We start from the raw sequence: 19,206 nt of genomic DNA, 5'->3' as shown, positions 1-19,206 counted from the left end.
TAATCATGTGGTAGTCAGTTCAATCCCTCTCTTCGGCAGAAAGTTCTCACATGAATAAATCCTTGAATCTTTGGATTTGAACATAAGAAAACAATTAATTGAATTACTAACCTAGGTGAGCAAGAGATATGTTAAAGTCAGCTCCATGTTGTATGTTTCAGGAAGTTTGCCTCTTTTGGTAGTAAAGTTATTTCAGGTAGCCATATGAAGGTTTGCTTGACACGGTTCAAGTCCAATGGCTATGCTGTGAACTGCCATCTGTTCCTTTAATACACTGGACCAGATAATATTGCACCCATTTCTCTCCCTCAAATTAACTCTTTATGCCTTTGATCCCGAGTGTTCACTTGTGGAACATTCTGTCTGCATGATGTAAATAAGGAACTCAGTGGGTTGAACAGCATCTGTGGGATGGGGGAAGAACTGTTTGTCAGTGTCTTGGTGTCAGGACATAGATCGTGGAGGGAGGAAAAGAGGAGAAGGGGAACAGTGAGGCAAAGGCCAGAGGTGATTGGTGGACTGAGGGGGAAGGGGGTGGGGAAGGACAACAGGCAGACTGAGCCAGGAAGGGGAAGGTAAGAGGTGGAGTGCAGAGGCTAGCTTCTATCACATTACACCAGATTTCAACATCTGCATTCTCTGTGACTCCATGGTTTGGATTAATTCTGATTTGCCATCCATGGTTTAGCAGTGAATTTGAACAAACATTTCCATATACTCTGCCTGTATTTTAGATTAACTCCAGTTTGCAAACATCCATAGAGCAACTGTTACCTATTACCCTACCCAATATGAACCAATAGTTAGCAAGTTAATCTTGAGTTACTTTCAAAAGAAAGAATGAGGAATTAAGACTTTTGCCTTTCGCTTTTAAAGCAAAAGATCAGTGTTATTACTGTCTTTATAGATTCACTATATTGATGTATATAGATCTCTCACTAATACACTGCCTATAAAAAGTATTCTCTACCCCTCCCCAGAAATTTTCATGTTTTACAACACTTAATTTGGCTTTTTTTCACACTGATCAACAGAAAAAAAAAGACTATTTTGTATCAAAGTGAAAACAAATCTCTACAAAGTGATCTAAATTAATTACAAATATAAAACACAAGGTAATTGATTGCATAAATATTCACCCTGTTCAAGTCAGTATTCAGTAGATGCTCCTTTGGCAGCAATTACAGCTTTCAGCCTATGTGGATAGGTCTCTATCAGCTTTGTAAATCTGGACACTGCAATCTTGTGCCATTCTTCTTTACAAAACTGCTCAATCTCTGTCAGATAGCATGGGGATCATGAGGGAACAGCCCTTTTCAAATCCAGCTATAAATTCTCAGTTGGACTGAAGTCCGGAATCTGACTTGGCCATTCCAGGACATTAACTTTGTGTTTTAAATCATTCCTCTGTAGCTTTGGCTTTATGCTTGGTGTCACTGTCTTGCTGGAAAAAAAATCTTCTCTCAAGTTGCAGTTCTCTTGCAGACTACATCAGGTTTCCCTCCAGGATATCCCAGTATTTTGCTGCATTCATTTTACCCTCTATCTTCACAAGCCTTCCAGCATCTGCTGCAGTGAAGCATCCCCATAGCATGAAGCAGCCCCATCATGCTTCACGGTAGGGATGGTGTATTTTTGATGATGTGCAGTGTTTGGCTTATGCCAAACATAGCATTTAGCCTGGTGGACAGAAAGCTCAATTTCAGTTCCGTCAGTCCATAGAACCTTCTTCCAGCTGACTTCAGAGTCTTCCATATGCCTTCTGGCAAACTCTAGCTGAGATTTCATGTGAGCTTTTTCTGTACAACAGTGGTTTTCTCTTTGCCACTCTTCCACAAAGCTGTGACTGGTGAAGCACCCAGTAACAGTTGTTGTATGCATAGTCTCTCCCATCTCGGTCACAGAAACTCGTAACTCCTCCAGAGTTGTCATAGGTCTCTTGGTGGCCTCCTCACTAGTCCCCTTCTTGCACAGTCTCTCAGATTTTGAGGATGGCCTGCTTTAGGAGGATTTCCAACTGTGCCATTTTCTTCCCTTTCTTGATGATTGACTCAACTGTACTCCAAGGGATATTCAGTGACTTGGAAATTTTCTTGTATCCATCTCCTGACTTGTTCTTTTCAACAACCTTTTTGCAGAATTGCCTAGAGTGTACTTTTGTCTTAGTGGTGTCGTTTTTGCCAGGATAATAACTCAGCAGTAGTCAAATGTGGGTGTATTTTTACTACAATCAATTGAAACACCTTGACTACTCACAGGTGATCTCCTGTGAGTAACTAACTATGTGACTTCTAAAACCAATTGGCTGCACCAGTGATGATTTGATGTCTCATATTAAAGGGGAGTGAATACTTATGCAATCAATTATTTTGTGTTTTATCTTTGTAATTAATTTAGAACATAGATAGAATATAGAAATCTACAGCACATTACAGGCCCTTTGGCCCATAATGTTGTGTTGACATGTAACCTACCCTAGAAACTGCCTAGAATTTCACTAATGCATAGCCCTCTATTTTTCTAACCACATGTATCTATCTAAGAGGCTTTTAAAAGACCCTATTGTATCTGCTTCCACCACAACTGCTGGCAGTGCATTCCACGCTCCACCAATTTAGATCACTTTGTAGAGATCTGTTTTCACTTTGACATGTAAGAGTCTTTTTCTGTTTATCAGTGTAAAATTAACCGCATTGTGATTCAATCTTGTAAACCAAAAAACCATGAAGATTTCCAGTAAGTGACTATGTAAAAAAAGTTTTTGCAGTAGGACCTATTATCACATTCTCCAATGATACTATATTACTAGCAAATTAAAAGTATACCCTTTAATTTGAAAGTAGACTTCAAACCTATGGGACTATGTAAATGAACTTTGAAAGATGGTGATTATATGAACTAATTCCTCAGTATTAGACACTTCAAGCAGTGCTGTGTCCCAAACAAAATCTACATGGAAACACTAGAAAGACAGTAGATGCTGGAATCCGGAAACTGGAGAAACAAACAAAATGCTGAAGGGACTCAACAGGTCAGGCAGTATCTGTGGAAGGAAATGGATGGTTGATATTTTGGGCAATTGACATTCTTCTGAATGTCTGCACAGGTTCAATTAATATTGGCAAATTAAAGCATTTGTTTGCTGTGTCACCTGAAAGGCTTAGATGGAGTGGATGGGTAGAGGATGTTTTCTTTAGTGGGGAAGTCTAGGACCAGAGGGCAAGACCTCTAAAGGATGCCCCATTAGTTTAGAGATAAGGAGGATTTTTTTTGCCTGAGGGCGGTAAATCTGTGAATCTCCAGAGGCCAAGATATTGAGTATATTTAAAGCAAAGGTTGATTAGCAATTGCATCAAAGGTTATGGGGAGAAGTCAGGACAATAACATTGAGAGAGAAAATGCCCTCCATGATGAATTGCAGACTCATTGGGCTGAATGACCTAATTCTGTCTCTATGTTTGGTTTAAGAAGGCGCTACTAAAAGTGTGCAACAGGTTACTGCTAGTCCAAAAACAAAGACATTCAATTAAAAGCATTACTAATAACACTTTTATTATGAAGTAAATTGTGACAAACTATCACAGCAAACAATGAAAAGGCAAGCGGAAGCGAAGCAAATTCACATGATGTTCCCGCTGGTGCGCTGCAAAATCAGCACACTTGGAGTTGGAGCCATGCTGGTTGGAGTGAACGATTCAGAGAAGAGAAGATGAGGCAGAGGAGTACTGATGCCTGTCCAACTAATCCGGGAGCGAGGGTGGATCACTCTAAGAACCAAGCTGATTTGAAGAGGTCAAGTATGGCTTCTTTGCCAGCGAAATCTAGGTCTGAAGCAAACCTCTGGCTGTCAAGTTCTAGGCCTGGAGCATTTCATCACGGTGGAACCCAGGTCCCAGTGCAAGGCAATTGTTTGGACAATTTAAATGCCGGCTCTGAAAAACGGGAAAGGCAGGGTGTCCAGAGTCGAGCGAGGTTGGATGGCTCTGGAGGCCGAGCTGAGTTGGAGAGGTTGAGAATGGTTTCTTTGACAGCAATCTCTAAGCCCTGAGCACATCATCGCAGAGGACCCTGGGTCCTCCTGTGAGGTATGATCCACTATTGAGACAATTTAAACACCAGCCCGGATAGACTGGGGGGCTCCTTTCTCCATAACGCTTAGGCTGTGAGGCTGCCCCAAGCTGCTGTGCTTTGTGTCTGTAAACTTTGGGCAATTTGCCCCACTAATACGATAGACAATAGACAATAGGTGCAGAAGTAGACCATTCGGCCCCTCGAGTCTGCACCGCCATTCTGAGATCATGGCTGATCATTCACTATCAATACCCAGTCCCTGCCTTGTCCCCATATCCCTTGATTCCCCTATCCATCAGATATCTATCTAGCTCCTTCTTGAAAGCATCCAGAGAATTGGCCTCCACCGTCTTCCGAGGCAGTGCATTCCACACCTCCACAACTCTCAGGGAGAAGAAGTTTTTCCTCAACTCTGTTTTAAATAACTGACCTCTTATTCTCAATCCATGCCCTCTGGTACTGGACTCTCCCAACATCTGGAACATATTTCCTGCCTCAATCCTATCAAATCCTTTAATTATCTTAATCGTTTCAATCAGATCCCCTCTCAATCTCCTCAATTCCAGTGTGTACAAGCCCAATCTCTCTGCGTAAGACAACCCTGCCATCCCAGGAATCAACCTAGTGAATCTACGCTGCACTTCCTCAATTGCCAGAATGTCCTTCCTTAAACCTGGAGACCAAAACTGTACCAAGGCTTTGGGCCTACTCCAGGCTGCTCTGGGAATTTGCATCTAAGGACTCAATTTGGATCAGTGTGCTGTTGCTGAACCTCGCTTCTATTATTTGCATGATTGTGTTTTTTTCCTCTTTCTCTGTGCATATTGGGGGGGGGGGTTGGTCTTTATTAATTAGATTATTTCGGATTTCTTGCTTTTAAGCTGCCTGTAAGCAAACATATCTCAAGGTTGCTTAATGTATACATTCTTTGATAGCAAATGTATTTTGAATCTCTGAATATCTTCAAAGTTTGTGGTCTCATGACAGTTTGAAGCTGAACTTTCTTTTCAGATGTGCGCTGGTGAATTACTATCAGTGGTGCAGAATTTCAAACTGCAGGGTGTTGTCAGTAACACTCAAACTATTGATTATTTTCAGTCATAGTTTCTTACCATTGTGCTTACCTTGAAGGGAGAACCTTGCATTATGGGGGAAACAAGGATATATAAGAGACGTCGTCCAGCAACACAGTGCATTTTGGGGAAGAAATACAGAGAAGTAGTGACTTCAGTGCCTTGTAACTGCACCGACAAGGACTTTGAGTGGTAAGTGCCTTTGTTGATAATTCACATCTTCTTCTTGTTCAACACTCTCTTAATGCTGAGAATAAAATGAACCTCTGTCCATCTCAAGTAGGTGGAGACACTTTATGGGAACTGGCAGCTCTGCCACAGGTTGGTCAGGAGGTGTTTGAAGGGATGAGGGGGAGTTTAGACGGTGGTGTGCTCCACTCGCCATTTGTATGGCAATCTCAAATCCAGATGGCAAAGTGTTCCAAAGTTTTCATTATGCCACCCACTGGATCTTCCTTTACTATTCTGACTGGATTTCCTTGAGGAAATGTGGATGTTACATCTTACCACTGATACATTGAAGTTTTTTATGCATTGTTTCCTCTGTTCCTATGGTAATTTCTCCCTTTAATAGAGCTCAAAATGGAGTGTCCTTATCAGGAGTCTGGTGTCAAGGATTTGGTCAACTTATTAGGTCTGAGTGAGTGTAATTATTGCTGATGTGTAGAGGAGTCACTGATAGGGGTTTGCTTCTCCTGAGAGATGATGGAAAGACACGCCCTTGAGTTACAACATATAAAACTGCTACAGCACATCAGTCATTGTCTATGACTCTTCTCTGTGTGTTAAATCTCTACTTCACTTTTGGATTGTATCCTTGTTTAGAAAATGGTCTGCACATTTACTTCTACTACCGAAGTACATGACCATGCATTTTCCAACATTGTTTTTCATTTGCCACTTCCTTGCTCATTCTCCTAATCTGTCTAATTCCTTCTGTAGCCTACCTGTTTCCTCAACGCTACCTGCTGCTCCACCAATCTTCATATCATTTGCAAACTTGGCAACAAAGTCATCTATTCCATCATCTAAATCACTGATACACAGCATTAAAAGAAGAGGTCCCAACACCAACCCTGCAGAACAACACTAGTCTCTGGCAGTCAACTAGAAAAGAATCCTTTTATTGCTACAATCAGACAATGCTCTAACCATGTTAGTAACTTTCCTGTATTACCATGAGCTCTCAACTTGGTAAGCAGCCTCATGTGTGGCACCTTGTACTTCTGAAAGTCCAAATATACAACATCCACTACATCCCCTTTATCTGTCATGGTCCGGCTTGGGTTCCATTTAAATTTCCTTTGTGTTACGATCAGGACCGTTGACTCCTTGTTTCCCTTTAATTCCCTGTTTTCCAGTGTTCCTTGAGCTTGGTGATTAAAGGTAATTTACCCTTGACTGAACTGGCAGTTCATAAGTCTCTGGCTTTCAGCCGTTTGGGGTGAGAGTGTTATGGAGCATTAACGAAGACACCGAAGCTAGTGCGAGCCAATGTCATTTTGCCGAAGCCAACTAAGTTTCTTGCCGGAGCGAGCCAACTCTCCTCCCAAAGCAAGCCGCCTTCCCTTGCCAGAGTGGGTCCGTCAAAGTTAACCCGCCAGGGTGAGACAAGAGCTCACCGCTGCTTGGAACAAACTTGTGTCCAGATAAAGAAATGTCTGTTGTTGTGTGGTCTCCATCTCCATGTCCTGTGTCGAAAAGAGCTCCCAGCCCTGTGTCAACAAGAGTCCCAACTCCATCCTGTGTCCAAGGAGGAGCCCTGGCTCAGTGTTTCTTGTCCTTGCCTCCAGAGGGTAGGCCTGGCTGTCTGCCACTACCCTGAGTTGGGAACTGTCTCTTCATGTCCAAGTCCAAGTCCAGGTTTCGTGGATCAAGTCCAAGAACCGAGGTTCAAGTATCCAGTCCAAAGCTCTGAGGTTCAAGTATTCAGTCCATGTCTGGGTCCCAAGTCAAAGCTTTGTGTTCTCATCTTGTTCAGGAGTTCCTCGTCCAGGACCTGCTTTCCTAGTCTAGTCCTAGCCCAGGCCCTGTATCTTAATCTTGCCCAGGGCCTGTGCTTTGTCCAGCATTGTTTCTTCCCCTCTTCCCTTGCTTTCTTGACACTCCTAGTCCATTATGCTTATTCCTGCTTCCACTTTTCTCTCTCCTTGATTTCCCTCTGTTCTATCCTTGAGTCATAGCTTTCCCTGTAATTATTAATAAACTCTATCTAGTTAACCCTAAAAATGTTTTTGTGTCCTGCTTTTGGGTCTGCCCTTGCTCCGCACTTGTGACTTTATCCATCCTACTCGTAATCTCCTAAAGAATTCCATCAGGTTCCTCAGCAAGATTTTCCCTTAGGAAAACCATGCTGACTTTGTCCTATATTGTCCTGTGTCACCACATACTCCATAACCTCATCCTTAACAATTGACTCCAACATCTTCCCAACCACTGGTCTATAATTGTTTTTATGCTGCCTTCCTCCTTTCTGAAAGAGTGGAGTGACATTTGCAATTTTCCAGTCCCCTGGAACCATGCCAGAGTCCAATGATTTTTGAAAGATCATTAATAATGCTTTCATAATCCCTTCCGCTACATCTTTCAGACCCCTCGGGTGCAGTGCAACTGGTTCGGGTGACTTATGTACACTTAGGTCTTTCAGCTTTTTGAGCATCTTCTTCCTTGTAATAGTAACTGCACTCAGAATCAGAATCAGGTTCGTTATCACTGGCATGCTGTATGTCGTGAAATTTGTTAACTTAACAGCAGCTGTTCAATGCAATACATAATATAGAAGAAATAATAATAATAATAATAAATAAGTAAATCCAATACTGCAATAAGTAATTACAATATACATATATTGAATAGATTAAAACCTATGCAAAAAGCAGAAATAATCAATAGAAAAAATGTGAGGTAGTGTTCATGGGTTCAATGTCTATTTCGGAATCAGATGGCAAAGGGGAAGAAGCTGTTCTTGAATCACTGAATGTGTGCCTTCAGGCTTCTGCACCTCTTGCCTGGTGGTAACAGTGAGAAAGGGGCACACCCTGGGTGTTGAGGTCCTTAATAATGGACACTGCCTTTCCGAGACACTGCTCCCTGAAGATGTCCTGGGTACTTTGTAGGCTAGCACCCAAGATGGAGCCGAATAAATTTACAAAACCTCTGCAGCTTCTTTCAGTCCTGTGCAGTAGTCCCTCCCATAGCAGATGGTGATGCAGCCTATCAGAATGCTCTCCACGATAATCTGTAGAAGTTTTTGAATGTATTTGTTGACATGCCAAATCTCTTCAAACTCCTAATAAATTACACTGTCTTGCCTTTATAACTGCATCGATATGTTGGGACCAGGTTAGATCCTCAGAGATCTTGACACCCAGGAACTTGAAACTGCTCACTCTCTTCACTTCTGATCCCTCTATGAGGATTGGTATGTGTTCCTTTGTCTTACCCTTCCTGAAGTCCACAATCAGCTCTTTAGTCTTCCTGATGCTGAGTGCAAGGTTGTTGCTGTGACACCACTCCACTAGTTGGCATATCTTGCCCCTGTAGGCCCTCTCGTCTCCATCTGAGTTTCCACCAACAATGGTTGTATTATCAACAAATTTAAAGATGGTATTTGAGCTATGCCTAGCCACACAGTCATGGGTATAGAGAGAGTAGAGCAGTGGGCTAAGCACACATCCCTGAAATGCACCAGTGTTGATCATCAATGAGGTGGAGATGATATCACCAATTCGTACAGATTGTGGTCTTCCGATTAGGAAGTTAAGGATCCAATTGCAGAGGGAGATATGGAGGCCCAGATTCTGTAACTTCTTAGTCAGTGTTATGGGAATCATGGTGATAAATGCTGAACTATAGTTGATGAACAGTATCCTAACATAGGTCTTTGTATTGTACAGGTGGTGTGAGGCCATGTGAAGAGCCACTGAGACTGCATCTGCCATTGACCTATGGCAGTGACAGGCAAATTGCAATGGGTCCAGGTTCTTGCTGAGGCAGGAGTTCAGTCTACTCATGACTAACCTCTCAAAGCATTTCATCACAGTAGATGTGAGTGCTACCCGATGATAACCATTAGGGCAGCTCACCTCTTCCTTCACACACTACAACTGGCACGCTGCTAGTGTCTTTCACAGTAAAGACTGATGCAAAATACTCATTCAGTTAATTTGCCATCTCCTTGTCCCCATTATTATTTCTCTAGCCTCATTTTCTACCGATCCTATATCCACTCTCATCTCTCTTTTATTTTTTACATACTGAAAAGGCTTTTACTATCCACTGTGATATTGTTTGCAAGCCTTCTTTCATATTTCATCTTTTCCTTCCTAATAATTCTTTTAGTTGCTCTCTGTAGGTTTTTGAAAGCTTCCCAATCCTTTATCTTCCTGCTAATTTTTTCTTTGTTTTATGCCCTCTCTTTTGCTTTTACATTAGCTTTGACTTCCCTCGTCAGCCACAGTTATACTATTTTGCCATTTGAGTATTTCTTCATTTTTGGAATACATTTGTCCTACACCTTCCTCATTTTTCCCAGAAACTCTCACCATTGCTGCTCTGCTGTCATCCCTGCCAGTATTTCCTTCCAAGTTACTTTGGCCAACTCCTCCCTCATACCACTGTAATTTCCTTTACTCCACTGAAATACTGCTCCATCAGACTTTACTTTCTCCCTATCAAATTTCAAATTGAACTCAATCATTTTGTGATCACTGGCTCCTAATGGCTCTTTTACCTTAAGCTTCCTAATTGCCTCTGATTCATTGCTTAACACCCAATCCAATATAACTAATCCCTATGTAGGCTCAATGACAAACTGCTCTAAAAAAGCCATCTTGTAGGCATTCAATAAACTCACTCTCTTGAGATCCATTACCAACCTAATTTTCCCAATTGACCTGCATGTTAAAATATAACCATATAACAATCACAGCATGGAAACAGGCCATCTCGGCCCTCCTAGTCTGTGCAGAACTCTTAATCTCACCTAGTCCCACCTACCAGCACTCAGCCCATAACCCTCCACTCCTTTCCTGTCCATATACCTATTCAATTTTACCTTAAATGACACAACTGAACTGGCCTCTACTACTTCTACAGGAAGCTCATTCCACACAGCTATCACTCTCTGAGTAAAGAAATACCCCCTCGTGTTTCCCTTAAACTTCTGCCCCCTAACTCTCAAATCATGTCTTCTCGTTTGAATCTCCCCTACTCTCAATGGAAACAGCCTATTCACGTCAACTCTATCTATCCCTCTCAAAATTTTAAATACCTCGATCAAATCCCCCCTCAACCTTCTACGCTCCAATGAATAGAGACCTAACTTGTTCAAGTTTTCTCTGTAACTTAAGTGCTGAAATCCAGGTAACATCCTGGTAAATTGTCTCTGCACTCTCTCTAATTTATTGATATCTTTCCTATAATTCGGTGACCAGAACTGTACACAATATTCCAAATTTGGCCTTACCAATGCCTTGTACAATTTTAACATTACATCTCAACTTCTGTACTCAATGCTTTGATTTATAAAGGCCAGCGTTCCAAAAGCCTTCTTCACCACCCTATCTACATGAGACTCCACCTTCAGGGAACTATGCACTGTTATTCCTAGATCTCTCTGTTCCACTGCATTCCTCAAAGCCCTACCATTTACCCTGTATGTTCTATTTGGATTATTCCTGCCAAAATGTAGAACCTCACACTTCTCAGCATAAACTCCATCTGCCAACGTTTAGCCCATTCTTCTAACCGGCATAAATCTCCCTGCAAGCTTTGAAAACCCACCTCATTATCTACAACACCTCCGACCTTAGTATCATCGGCATACTTACTAATCCAATTTACCACCCCATCATCCAGATCATTTATGTATATTACAAACAACATTGGGCCCAAAACAGATCCCTGAGGCATACCTAGTCACTGGCCTCCATCCCGATAAACAATTATCCACCACTACTCTCTGGCATCTCCCATCTAGCCACTGTTGAATCCATTTTATTACTCCAGCATTAATACCTAACGACTGAACCTTCTTAACTAACCTAACCATCTCAAATCTCCCATGAGTATCATAACATTGCCCTTTTGACAGCCCTTTTCTATTCAGATTAGAGCAGTGTCATTGGCTTTTTTCCTTAACTTTCTGACCCAATCTGAAATCTCCACCCACCCCAGACTTAACAATTTAGAAAATTTGATGTTGTTTTAATCAAGGGCCCAGTTTTTTGATTTTTGATTATTGAATTCCATATATTAAGGAAAGGATTGTACTCCACTGTGTAAGTGGAATACATGGAAAACCATGGTAAACACTAGAGATTTTGCCGATGCTGGATACCATACACACAAAATACACAGGAAATAAGCAGGTCAGGCAATATTTATGGAAAAGTGTAAACGGTTGACATTTTGAACTGAGACCAAGAAGGGTTGGAATTTATCATCGAATTGTTAGTTCTCAAGAGTTGAATATGCCTTCCAGAATTTAGCCAAACCTGAATAAAAGACTGTAAGACAGGAGCAGAATTAGGCCATTCAGCCCATCGAGTCTCCTGTGCCATTCCATCATGGCTGATCATGGATTGCATTCAACCCCATACACCTGCCCCACTTGCCATAACTGTTGATGCTCTGACCAATCAGGAAACTGTCCATTTTCACCTTAAATATACCCACAGACTTGTCCTACTCCACAGTTTGTGGCAGAGCTTTCCACAGATTCACTACTCTCTGCCTAAAAAAATTCCTCGTTACCTCTCTCCTAAAAGGTCGCCTCTTAAATTTGAGGCTGTGCTCTCTAGTTCTGGATGCCCCCACCATATGAAACATCCTCTCCACATCCACCCTATCTAGTCCTTTCAACATTTGGCACGTGTCAATGAGATCCCCCCACAGTCTTCTAGGTTCCAGTGAGTACAGGCCCAGAACTGCCGAACACTCCTCATATGTTAATCCCTTCATTTCTGAATCATCCTCATGAGCCTTCTCTGGAGTCTTTCCAATGACAGTACATTCTTTGTGAGATATGTGGCCCAAATTGTTGACAGTGCTCCAAGTGCAGCTAGTGTCTTATGAAGCCTCGGCATTATTTCCTTACTTTTATATTCTATTCCCCTTGAAATAATTTGCATTAACCTTCTTTACCACAGATTCAACCTGCAAATTAACTTTCTGGGAGTCTTACACGATGACTCTTATGTCTGTCTGCACCTCTGACATTTTTTTACCTTCTCCCCATTTAGATAATAGTCCACACTATTGTTCTTTTTGCCAAAATGCATTATCATACATTTCCCAACACTGTATTCCATCTGCCATTTCCATTTTGGCGAAGTCCTGCTGAAATCGCATTGCTTCCTCAGCACTACTTACCCCTCCACCTATCTTCACATCATCCGCAAACTTTGCTACAAAGCCATCAACAAACATTATGAAAAGTAGCAGTCCCAATACTGACCTCTGAGGAACATCACTAGTCACTGGCAGCCAACCAGAAAAGGACCCCTTTATCCCACTCGTTACCTCCTGTCTGTCAGCCATTCCTTTATCCATGCCAGTCTTTCCTGTAACACCATAGGATTTTGTCTTGTTAAACAGCCTGTGTGAAGCACCTTCTCAGACGCCTTCTGAAAATCCAAGTAAATGACATCTACTGACTTTCCTTTGTCCTCTCTGCTTGTTACTTCCTCAAATAACTGATTTGTCAAGCAAGATTTCCCTTCACAGAAACTATGCTGACTTTGGTTTATTTTTTCATTAGTCTCAAAGTAATCCAAAACTTAATCCTTAATAATGGACTCCAACACTTTCCCAACCACTGAGGTTAGGCTAACTGGCTTATAATTTCCTTTCTTTTGCCTTCCTTCCTTCCTTCGTAAAGAGTGGAGTGGCATTTTCAATCTTCTAGTCCTCTGGATCTATGCCAGTTTCAAGTGAATCAAGTATTGCTGCATAAAATTCATAAATTCATTGTGTTTACTTACTTTCTTTTGAAAGTTTAATTCATGAATTATGAATCATGAAAATGTTGGAATTGGCAAATGATTATGGAAGGTGACATTCAGGATCACTCCAACTAAAATTGGCAGATGGAGTTTCAAATAAAAACTAGAATTTCAATACTGTTCAAAATCTGTTCTAACAGATAATGTCATTCTACTTAGATGGGATGGGATTAGTTTCATTTGAATCATGGTCAGCAAAATCTGTTCTGTTCTGTGTTCAATGGTCTATGAATAACAGAAATCTGAATTGAAGTAAAACAAAATTGCTTTGAGGAAACTGATACCTTTGTTAATGTGTGTGCCAAACTAATTAGGGTTTAACGAAACCTAACCAGTATTCTAGGTGTACGGTCTCCATATTTGAAACTTTTTTTACACTTGCAGGGACATGCTCACACCACTAGGTGGAGGGTCAAGAGCAGAAGCTACAATTCTCCAGAGGCAATTTTGATTTGACTGACAAAATCATTGAGTTTTCACTTTGACCATTTAGTTTTCTCTTCAAGTCCTGGGTCTTTCCCAACTCTGAAAGCTCTTCCAGCATCACAGACTCCGAGAATTCTGCTGGCACCAATTCTGAACTCTCATGCAAATCAATTCCATTATACCTTCCTTCTACTGTCTCATCTCCCCTCTCGAAGCATCTCCACCCTTCTTTTTATCGGCCCTTCTTAAAATTTACTTCAGGCTTTTTCTCACCTGAACCACGTTACCCAGTGCAAAATGAAAGAAAAGATCAGCACATATATTCCATTGTCATTCAGTATTGTATTGTTAACATCTGATGTCTTTTTTTCATTATTACATTAAGTATTATTTATAATAGTGTACCTTATTATTTATTTTAGTGTATTATTAAAGCCTTTGATTAAAAATTATTTTGACACTTTTATCATTGGTAGGACATAATATGTCCAAAGCAGAAAAATTCAATGCACTCAAAACCTTATCTTTAACCTTCTTTCCAGCTTATCTTTAAAGTGTATTTTCAATAGTAACAGGATTCCTTACTTAGGCTTCTGAAAAAATTTGAAGCAATATATTTAATGCAATCATGCTATTTATTTTGAAGGCGTATAATAAATAGTAATAAAAGTATCAGTAAGATTAAAAGAGTACAGAAAAAAACACGGTGAGAGGACCTGAGATAGGGAAAGGTTGAATTTGTTAGAACTTGATTCCCTGTAGCATAGGAGAATGAGGCAAGATTTGCTAGATGTTTACAAAATTATGAGGGGTATAGATAAGATAAATTCAAGCAGGCTTTCTACACGAAGATTGTCTGAGACTAGAACTAGAAGTTAAGGGTGAAAGATGAAATATTTAAGGGATATCCGAGGGGAAAATCCTTCACTCAGAAGGAGGTGAGAGGGTGGAACAGGCTGCCAGCACACGTGGTGGATGCAGATGAAATTGTAACATTTAAGAAAAGTTTGGATAGATACATATATGGGAGAGGTTTAGTGGCTGATGCAGATGGGTGGGAATAGGGAGAAGAATGGGCCAGAATGTACTAGATGGGCTAAAATGCCTGTTTGTGAGCTGTAAAGCTCTATGACTCTAACAGACTGCAGATGTTGAAAACTGGAGCAGCAAACAACCTTCTGGAGGAACCTGAGACCATAAGAAATATTAACAGGATTCAACAACTCGACGTCGTGGTCATTCAATAAAATTAAGGCTATTCTGAATCTTCCACAGCCCACACCCCTAAACCCTCTATCTATCTTTCCAAAGCAATGATTTCCAAAGGCACACAATCCTTTCTCATTGCTGCCTTCAATGGGAACCCCTTTATTCTGAGATTTAGAACTGTTCTCAACCCTCCCAAGAGAGGATACATCCTTCCTCCTTGTCTTTATCCTGTTAACCACCTATAAATCTTACAAATTTCAATAAGAATTCTTCCAAACAGACTAACCCTGCACAGGATCATAGTAAACAATTTCTACCTTGTCATTTAACAGTTCAAATTAGCCATGTGGAATCTAATCTGCAAGGAAGCACATTTGTTCCATAGTCCAGCATCTGCAGTCTCCAAAACACTATAAATAGAATAATTGTTGTCAGGAGTCCATGCATTGAACACTTTTTCCAAAAATACCCCTTCAAAACAAGTTAGACTGAAGGTAATTCATAAACTCTGAAAGAATTTGGGTGCATTTCAGTTCTTCTGCTCCAAGGATATTACTTTAGGATCAAGCAATGTGGATGTTTCAACTAAGGAAGAGAACCCCACTGGTGTGTAGAGAAAGTATGTATGCATCAGAATTCAGAGATTTATTAATAATGTCATTGAATTTTGTCTCTGTTTGGATAAAAGAAAATTTTGCTGTTGAGAGCCCCCTGATTAGGTATTTTGATGACATTTTATTGGTTACTTGGACCTGGATGAAAGTGTAGATAGTTGGGTTAGTAAGTCTGCAGATGATACGAAAGATTGGTAGTATTGTGGATAACGTAGGTACAGCAGGATATAGATTAGTTGCCAATATAGGCAGAGAAATGGCAGATGAAGTCAACCTGGCCAAAAGTGAAGTGTTGCAAATGTATAGAGACTGTTAAAGGCAGTGTTAATGAGGTTAGAGATCTTGGTGTGCAAGTTCATATCTTGCTTAAAGTGGTTACACAGGTTGATAGGGTAGTTAAGGAGGGTTATGAAATGCTTGCCTTTTTTAGTCGAGGCAATGAGTTCAAAAGTGAGGACGTTATGTTGCAGTTTTATAAAACTCTATTTAGGCCTGCATCTGGAGTATGCATACAGTTCTGATCACCTCTTTAGGAAAGATGTGCAGACAAGGTTTCCCAAGATGCTGTCGGGATGAGAGGACAGTGACTATAACAAGAGGCTGGACAAACTTTGGTTGTTTTCTCTGGAACGGTTGAGGCTGGGGTCATATCTGTTAAAGTTTTTTAACTTTATGAGATACACAGATAGAGTAGACAGACGGAATCTTTTTCTCAGGGTTGAAATGCCATTTAAGGTGAAAAAGGTCAATTTCAAAGGAGATGCACAGTGAGTGGTAGATACCTGGAATGTGCTGCCTGGGAAGGTGATAGTGGAAGACACATTAAGGAATGTTAACAGATATTTAGAATGTGAGGAAAGTGGAAGGATATGGACGTATTGTGTAGGCAGAAGGGATTAGTTTAGTTGGCCATTTGATTACTAATTTAATTGGGTCAGCACAAAATTGTGGGCTGAAGAGCCTGTTTCTGTGCTATATTTTTCTATGTACTATATACTGTTGAAAGTATCCTAACTGGTTGCATCATAAATTGGTACAACTATTCAAATGTACAGGAATAAAAGAAGTTGCAGAGACCGATATATCATGGAGACATCTTTCTACACCATTGGACTATCAGGTGACACCGCCTCAAGAAGGCAACATCCTTCATCAAAGATTCCCACCACCCTGGACATGCATCCTCTTGCAGTTACCATCAGACAGGAGGTACAGAAACCTGAAGTCTCACAACACCAGGTTCCAGAATAGTTTCTTCCCTTCACCATTTGGCTAATGAACCAATATGCACAATGCTAATCACTACCTCAGTATTACAACACTATGACCACCTTGAACACTTTGGACCACAATTGACTTAACCATATAACCATATAACAATCACAGCACGGAAACAGGCCATCTTGGCCCTCCTAGTCTGTGCCGAACCCTTAATCTCACCTAGTCCCACCTACCAGCACTCAGCCCATAACCCTCCACTCCTTTCCTGTCCATATACCTATCCAATTTTACCTTAAATGACACAACTGAACTGGCCTCTACTACTTCTACAGGAAGCTCATTCCACACAGCTATCACTCTTTGAGTAAAGAAATACCCCCTCGTGTTTCCCTTAAACTTCTGCCCCCTAACTCTCAAATCGTGTCCTCTAGTTTGAATCTCCCCTACTCTCAATGGAAACAGCCTGTTCACGTCAACTCTATCTATCCCTCTCAAAATTTTAAATACCTCAATCAAATCCCCCCCCTCAACCTTCTACGCTCCAATGAATAGAGACCTAACTTGTTCAACCTTTCTCTGTAACTTAATTGCTGAAATCCAGGTAACATCCTAGTAAATCGTCTCTGCACTCTCTCTAATTTATTGATATCTTTCCTATAATTCGGTGACCAGAACTGCACACAATATTCCAAATTTGGCCTTACCAATGCCTTGTACAACTTTAGCATTACATCCCAACTTCTGTACTCAATGCTTTGATTTATAAAGGCCAGCGTTCCAAAAGCCCTTTTCACCACCCTATCTACATGAGACTCCACTTTCAGGGAACTATGCACAGTTATTCCTAGATCTCTCTGTTCCTCTGCATTCCTCAATGCCCTACCATTTACTCTGTATGTTCTATTTGGATTATTCCTGCCAAAATGTAGAACCTCACACTTCTCAGCATTAAACTCCATCTGCCAACATTCAGCCCATTCTTCTAACTGGCATAAATCTCCCTGCAAGCTTTGAAAACCCACCTCATTATCCACAACACCTCCTACCTTAGTATCATCGGCATACTTACAAATCCAATTTACCACCCCATCATCCAGATCATTTATGTATATTACAAACAACATTGGGCCCAGAACATATCCCTGAGGCACCCCGCTAATCACCGGCCTCCATCCCGATAAACAATTATCCACCACTACTCTCTGGCATCTCCCATCTAGCCACTGTTGAATCCATTTTATTACTCCAGCATTAATACCTAACGACTGAACCTTCGTAACTAACCTTCCATGTGGAACTTTGTCAAAGGCTTTGCTGAAGTCCATATAGACTACATCCACTGCCTTACCCTCGTCAACATTCCTCGTAACTTCTTCAAAAAATTCAATAAGGTTTGTCAAACATGACCTTCCACGCACAAATCCATGCTGGCTACTTCTAATCAGACACCGTCTATCCAGATAATTATAAATATTATCTCTAAGGATACTTTCCATTAATTTACCCACCACTGATTTCAAACTGACAGGTCTATAATTGCTAGGCTTACTTCTAGAACCCTTTTTAAACAATGGAACCACATGAGCAATACGCCAATCCTCTGGCACAATCCCTGTCTCTAATGACATATTAAAGATCTCCGTCAGAGCTCCTGCTATTTCTACACAAACTTCCCTCAAGGTCCTGGGGAATATCCTGTCAGGACCCGGAGATTTATCCACTTTTAAATTTCTTAAAAGCGCCAGTACCTCCACCTCTTTAATTGTCATAGGTTCCATAACTTCCTTACTTGTTTCCCACACCTTAGACAATTCAATATCCTTCTCCTTAGTGAATACCGAAGAGAAGAAATCATTCAAAATCTCTCCCATCTCCTTTGGTTCCACACATAGCTGACCACTCTGATTCTCTAAGGGGCCAATTTTATCCCTCACTATCCTCTTGCTTTTAATATAACTGTAGAAACCTTTCGGATTTACTTTCACCTTATTTGCCAAACCAACCTCGTATCTTCTTTTAGCTTTTCTAATCTCTTTCTTAAGATTCCTTTTACATTCTTTATATTCCTCGAGCAATTCCTTTACTCCATGCTGCCTATATCTATTGTAGACATCCCTCTTTTTCTGAACCAAATTTCTAATATCCCTTGAAAACCATGGTGCTCTCAAACCTTTAACCTTTCCTTTCACCCTAACAGGAACATAAAGATTCTGTACCCTCATAATCTCACCCTTAAATGACCTCCATTTCTCTATTACATCCTTCCCATAAAACAACTTGACCCAATCCACTCTCTCTAAATCCCTTCGCATCCCCTCAAAGTTAGCCTTTCTCCAATCAAAAATCTCAACTCTAGGTCCAGTCCTGTCCTTCTCCATAATTATATTGAAGCTAATGCTATTGTGATCACTGGACCCGAAGTGCTCCCCAACACATACATCTGTCAGCTGACCTATCGCATTCCCTAACAGGAGATCCAACACTGCCCCATCTCTAGTCGGTACTTCTATGTATAGTTGCAAAAAACTATCCTGCACACATTTCACAAACTCTAAACCATCCAGCCCTTTTACAGAATGAGCTTCC

At 40.9% G+C, this 19,206-nt stretch overlaps 1 protein-coding gene across 1 annotated transcript in view; it reads left to right on the top strand.

Annotated features, from left to right (window-relative positions):
• Window positions 1-19,206, top strand: part of LOC132379726 (VPS10 domain-containing receptor SorCS1-like) — a 1,404,942-nt gene that overhangs the window by 1,237,954 nt on the left and 147,782 nt on the right. The window contains exon 16 of the mRNA XM_059948015.1: window positions 5,203-5,336. Coding sequence (XP_059803998.1) covers window positions 5,203-5,336 — 134 coding nt within the window. The remainder of the gene's footprint in view (window positions 1-5,202; window positions 5,337-19,206) is intronic.

The sequence above is a fragment of the Hypanus sabinus genome, chromosome 22, assembly GCF_030144855.1.
Source record: "Hypanus sabinus isolate sHypSab1 chromosome 22, sHypSab1.hap1, whole genome shotgun sequence".
Taxonomy (NCBI): domain Eukaryota; kingdom Metazoa; phylum Chordata; class Chondrichthyes; order Myliobatiformes; family Dasyatidae; genus Hypanus; species Hypanus sabinus.
This window is presented reverse-complemented; position numbering and strand designations above follow the sequence as displayed.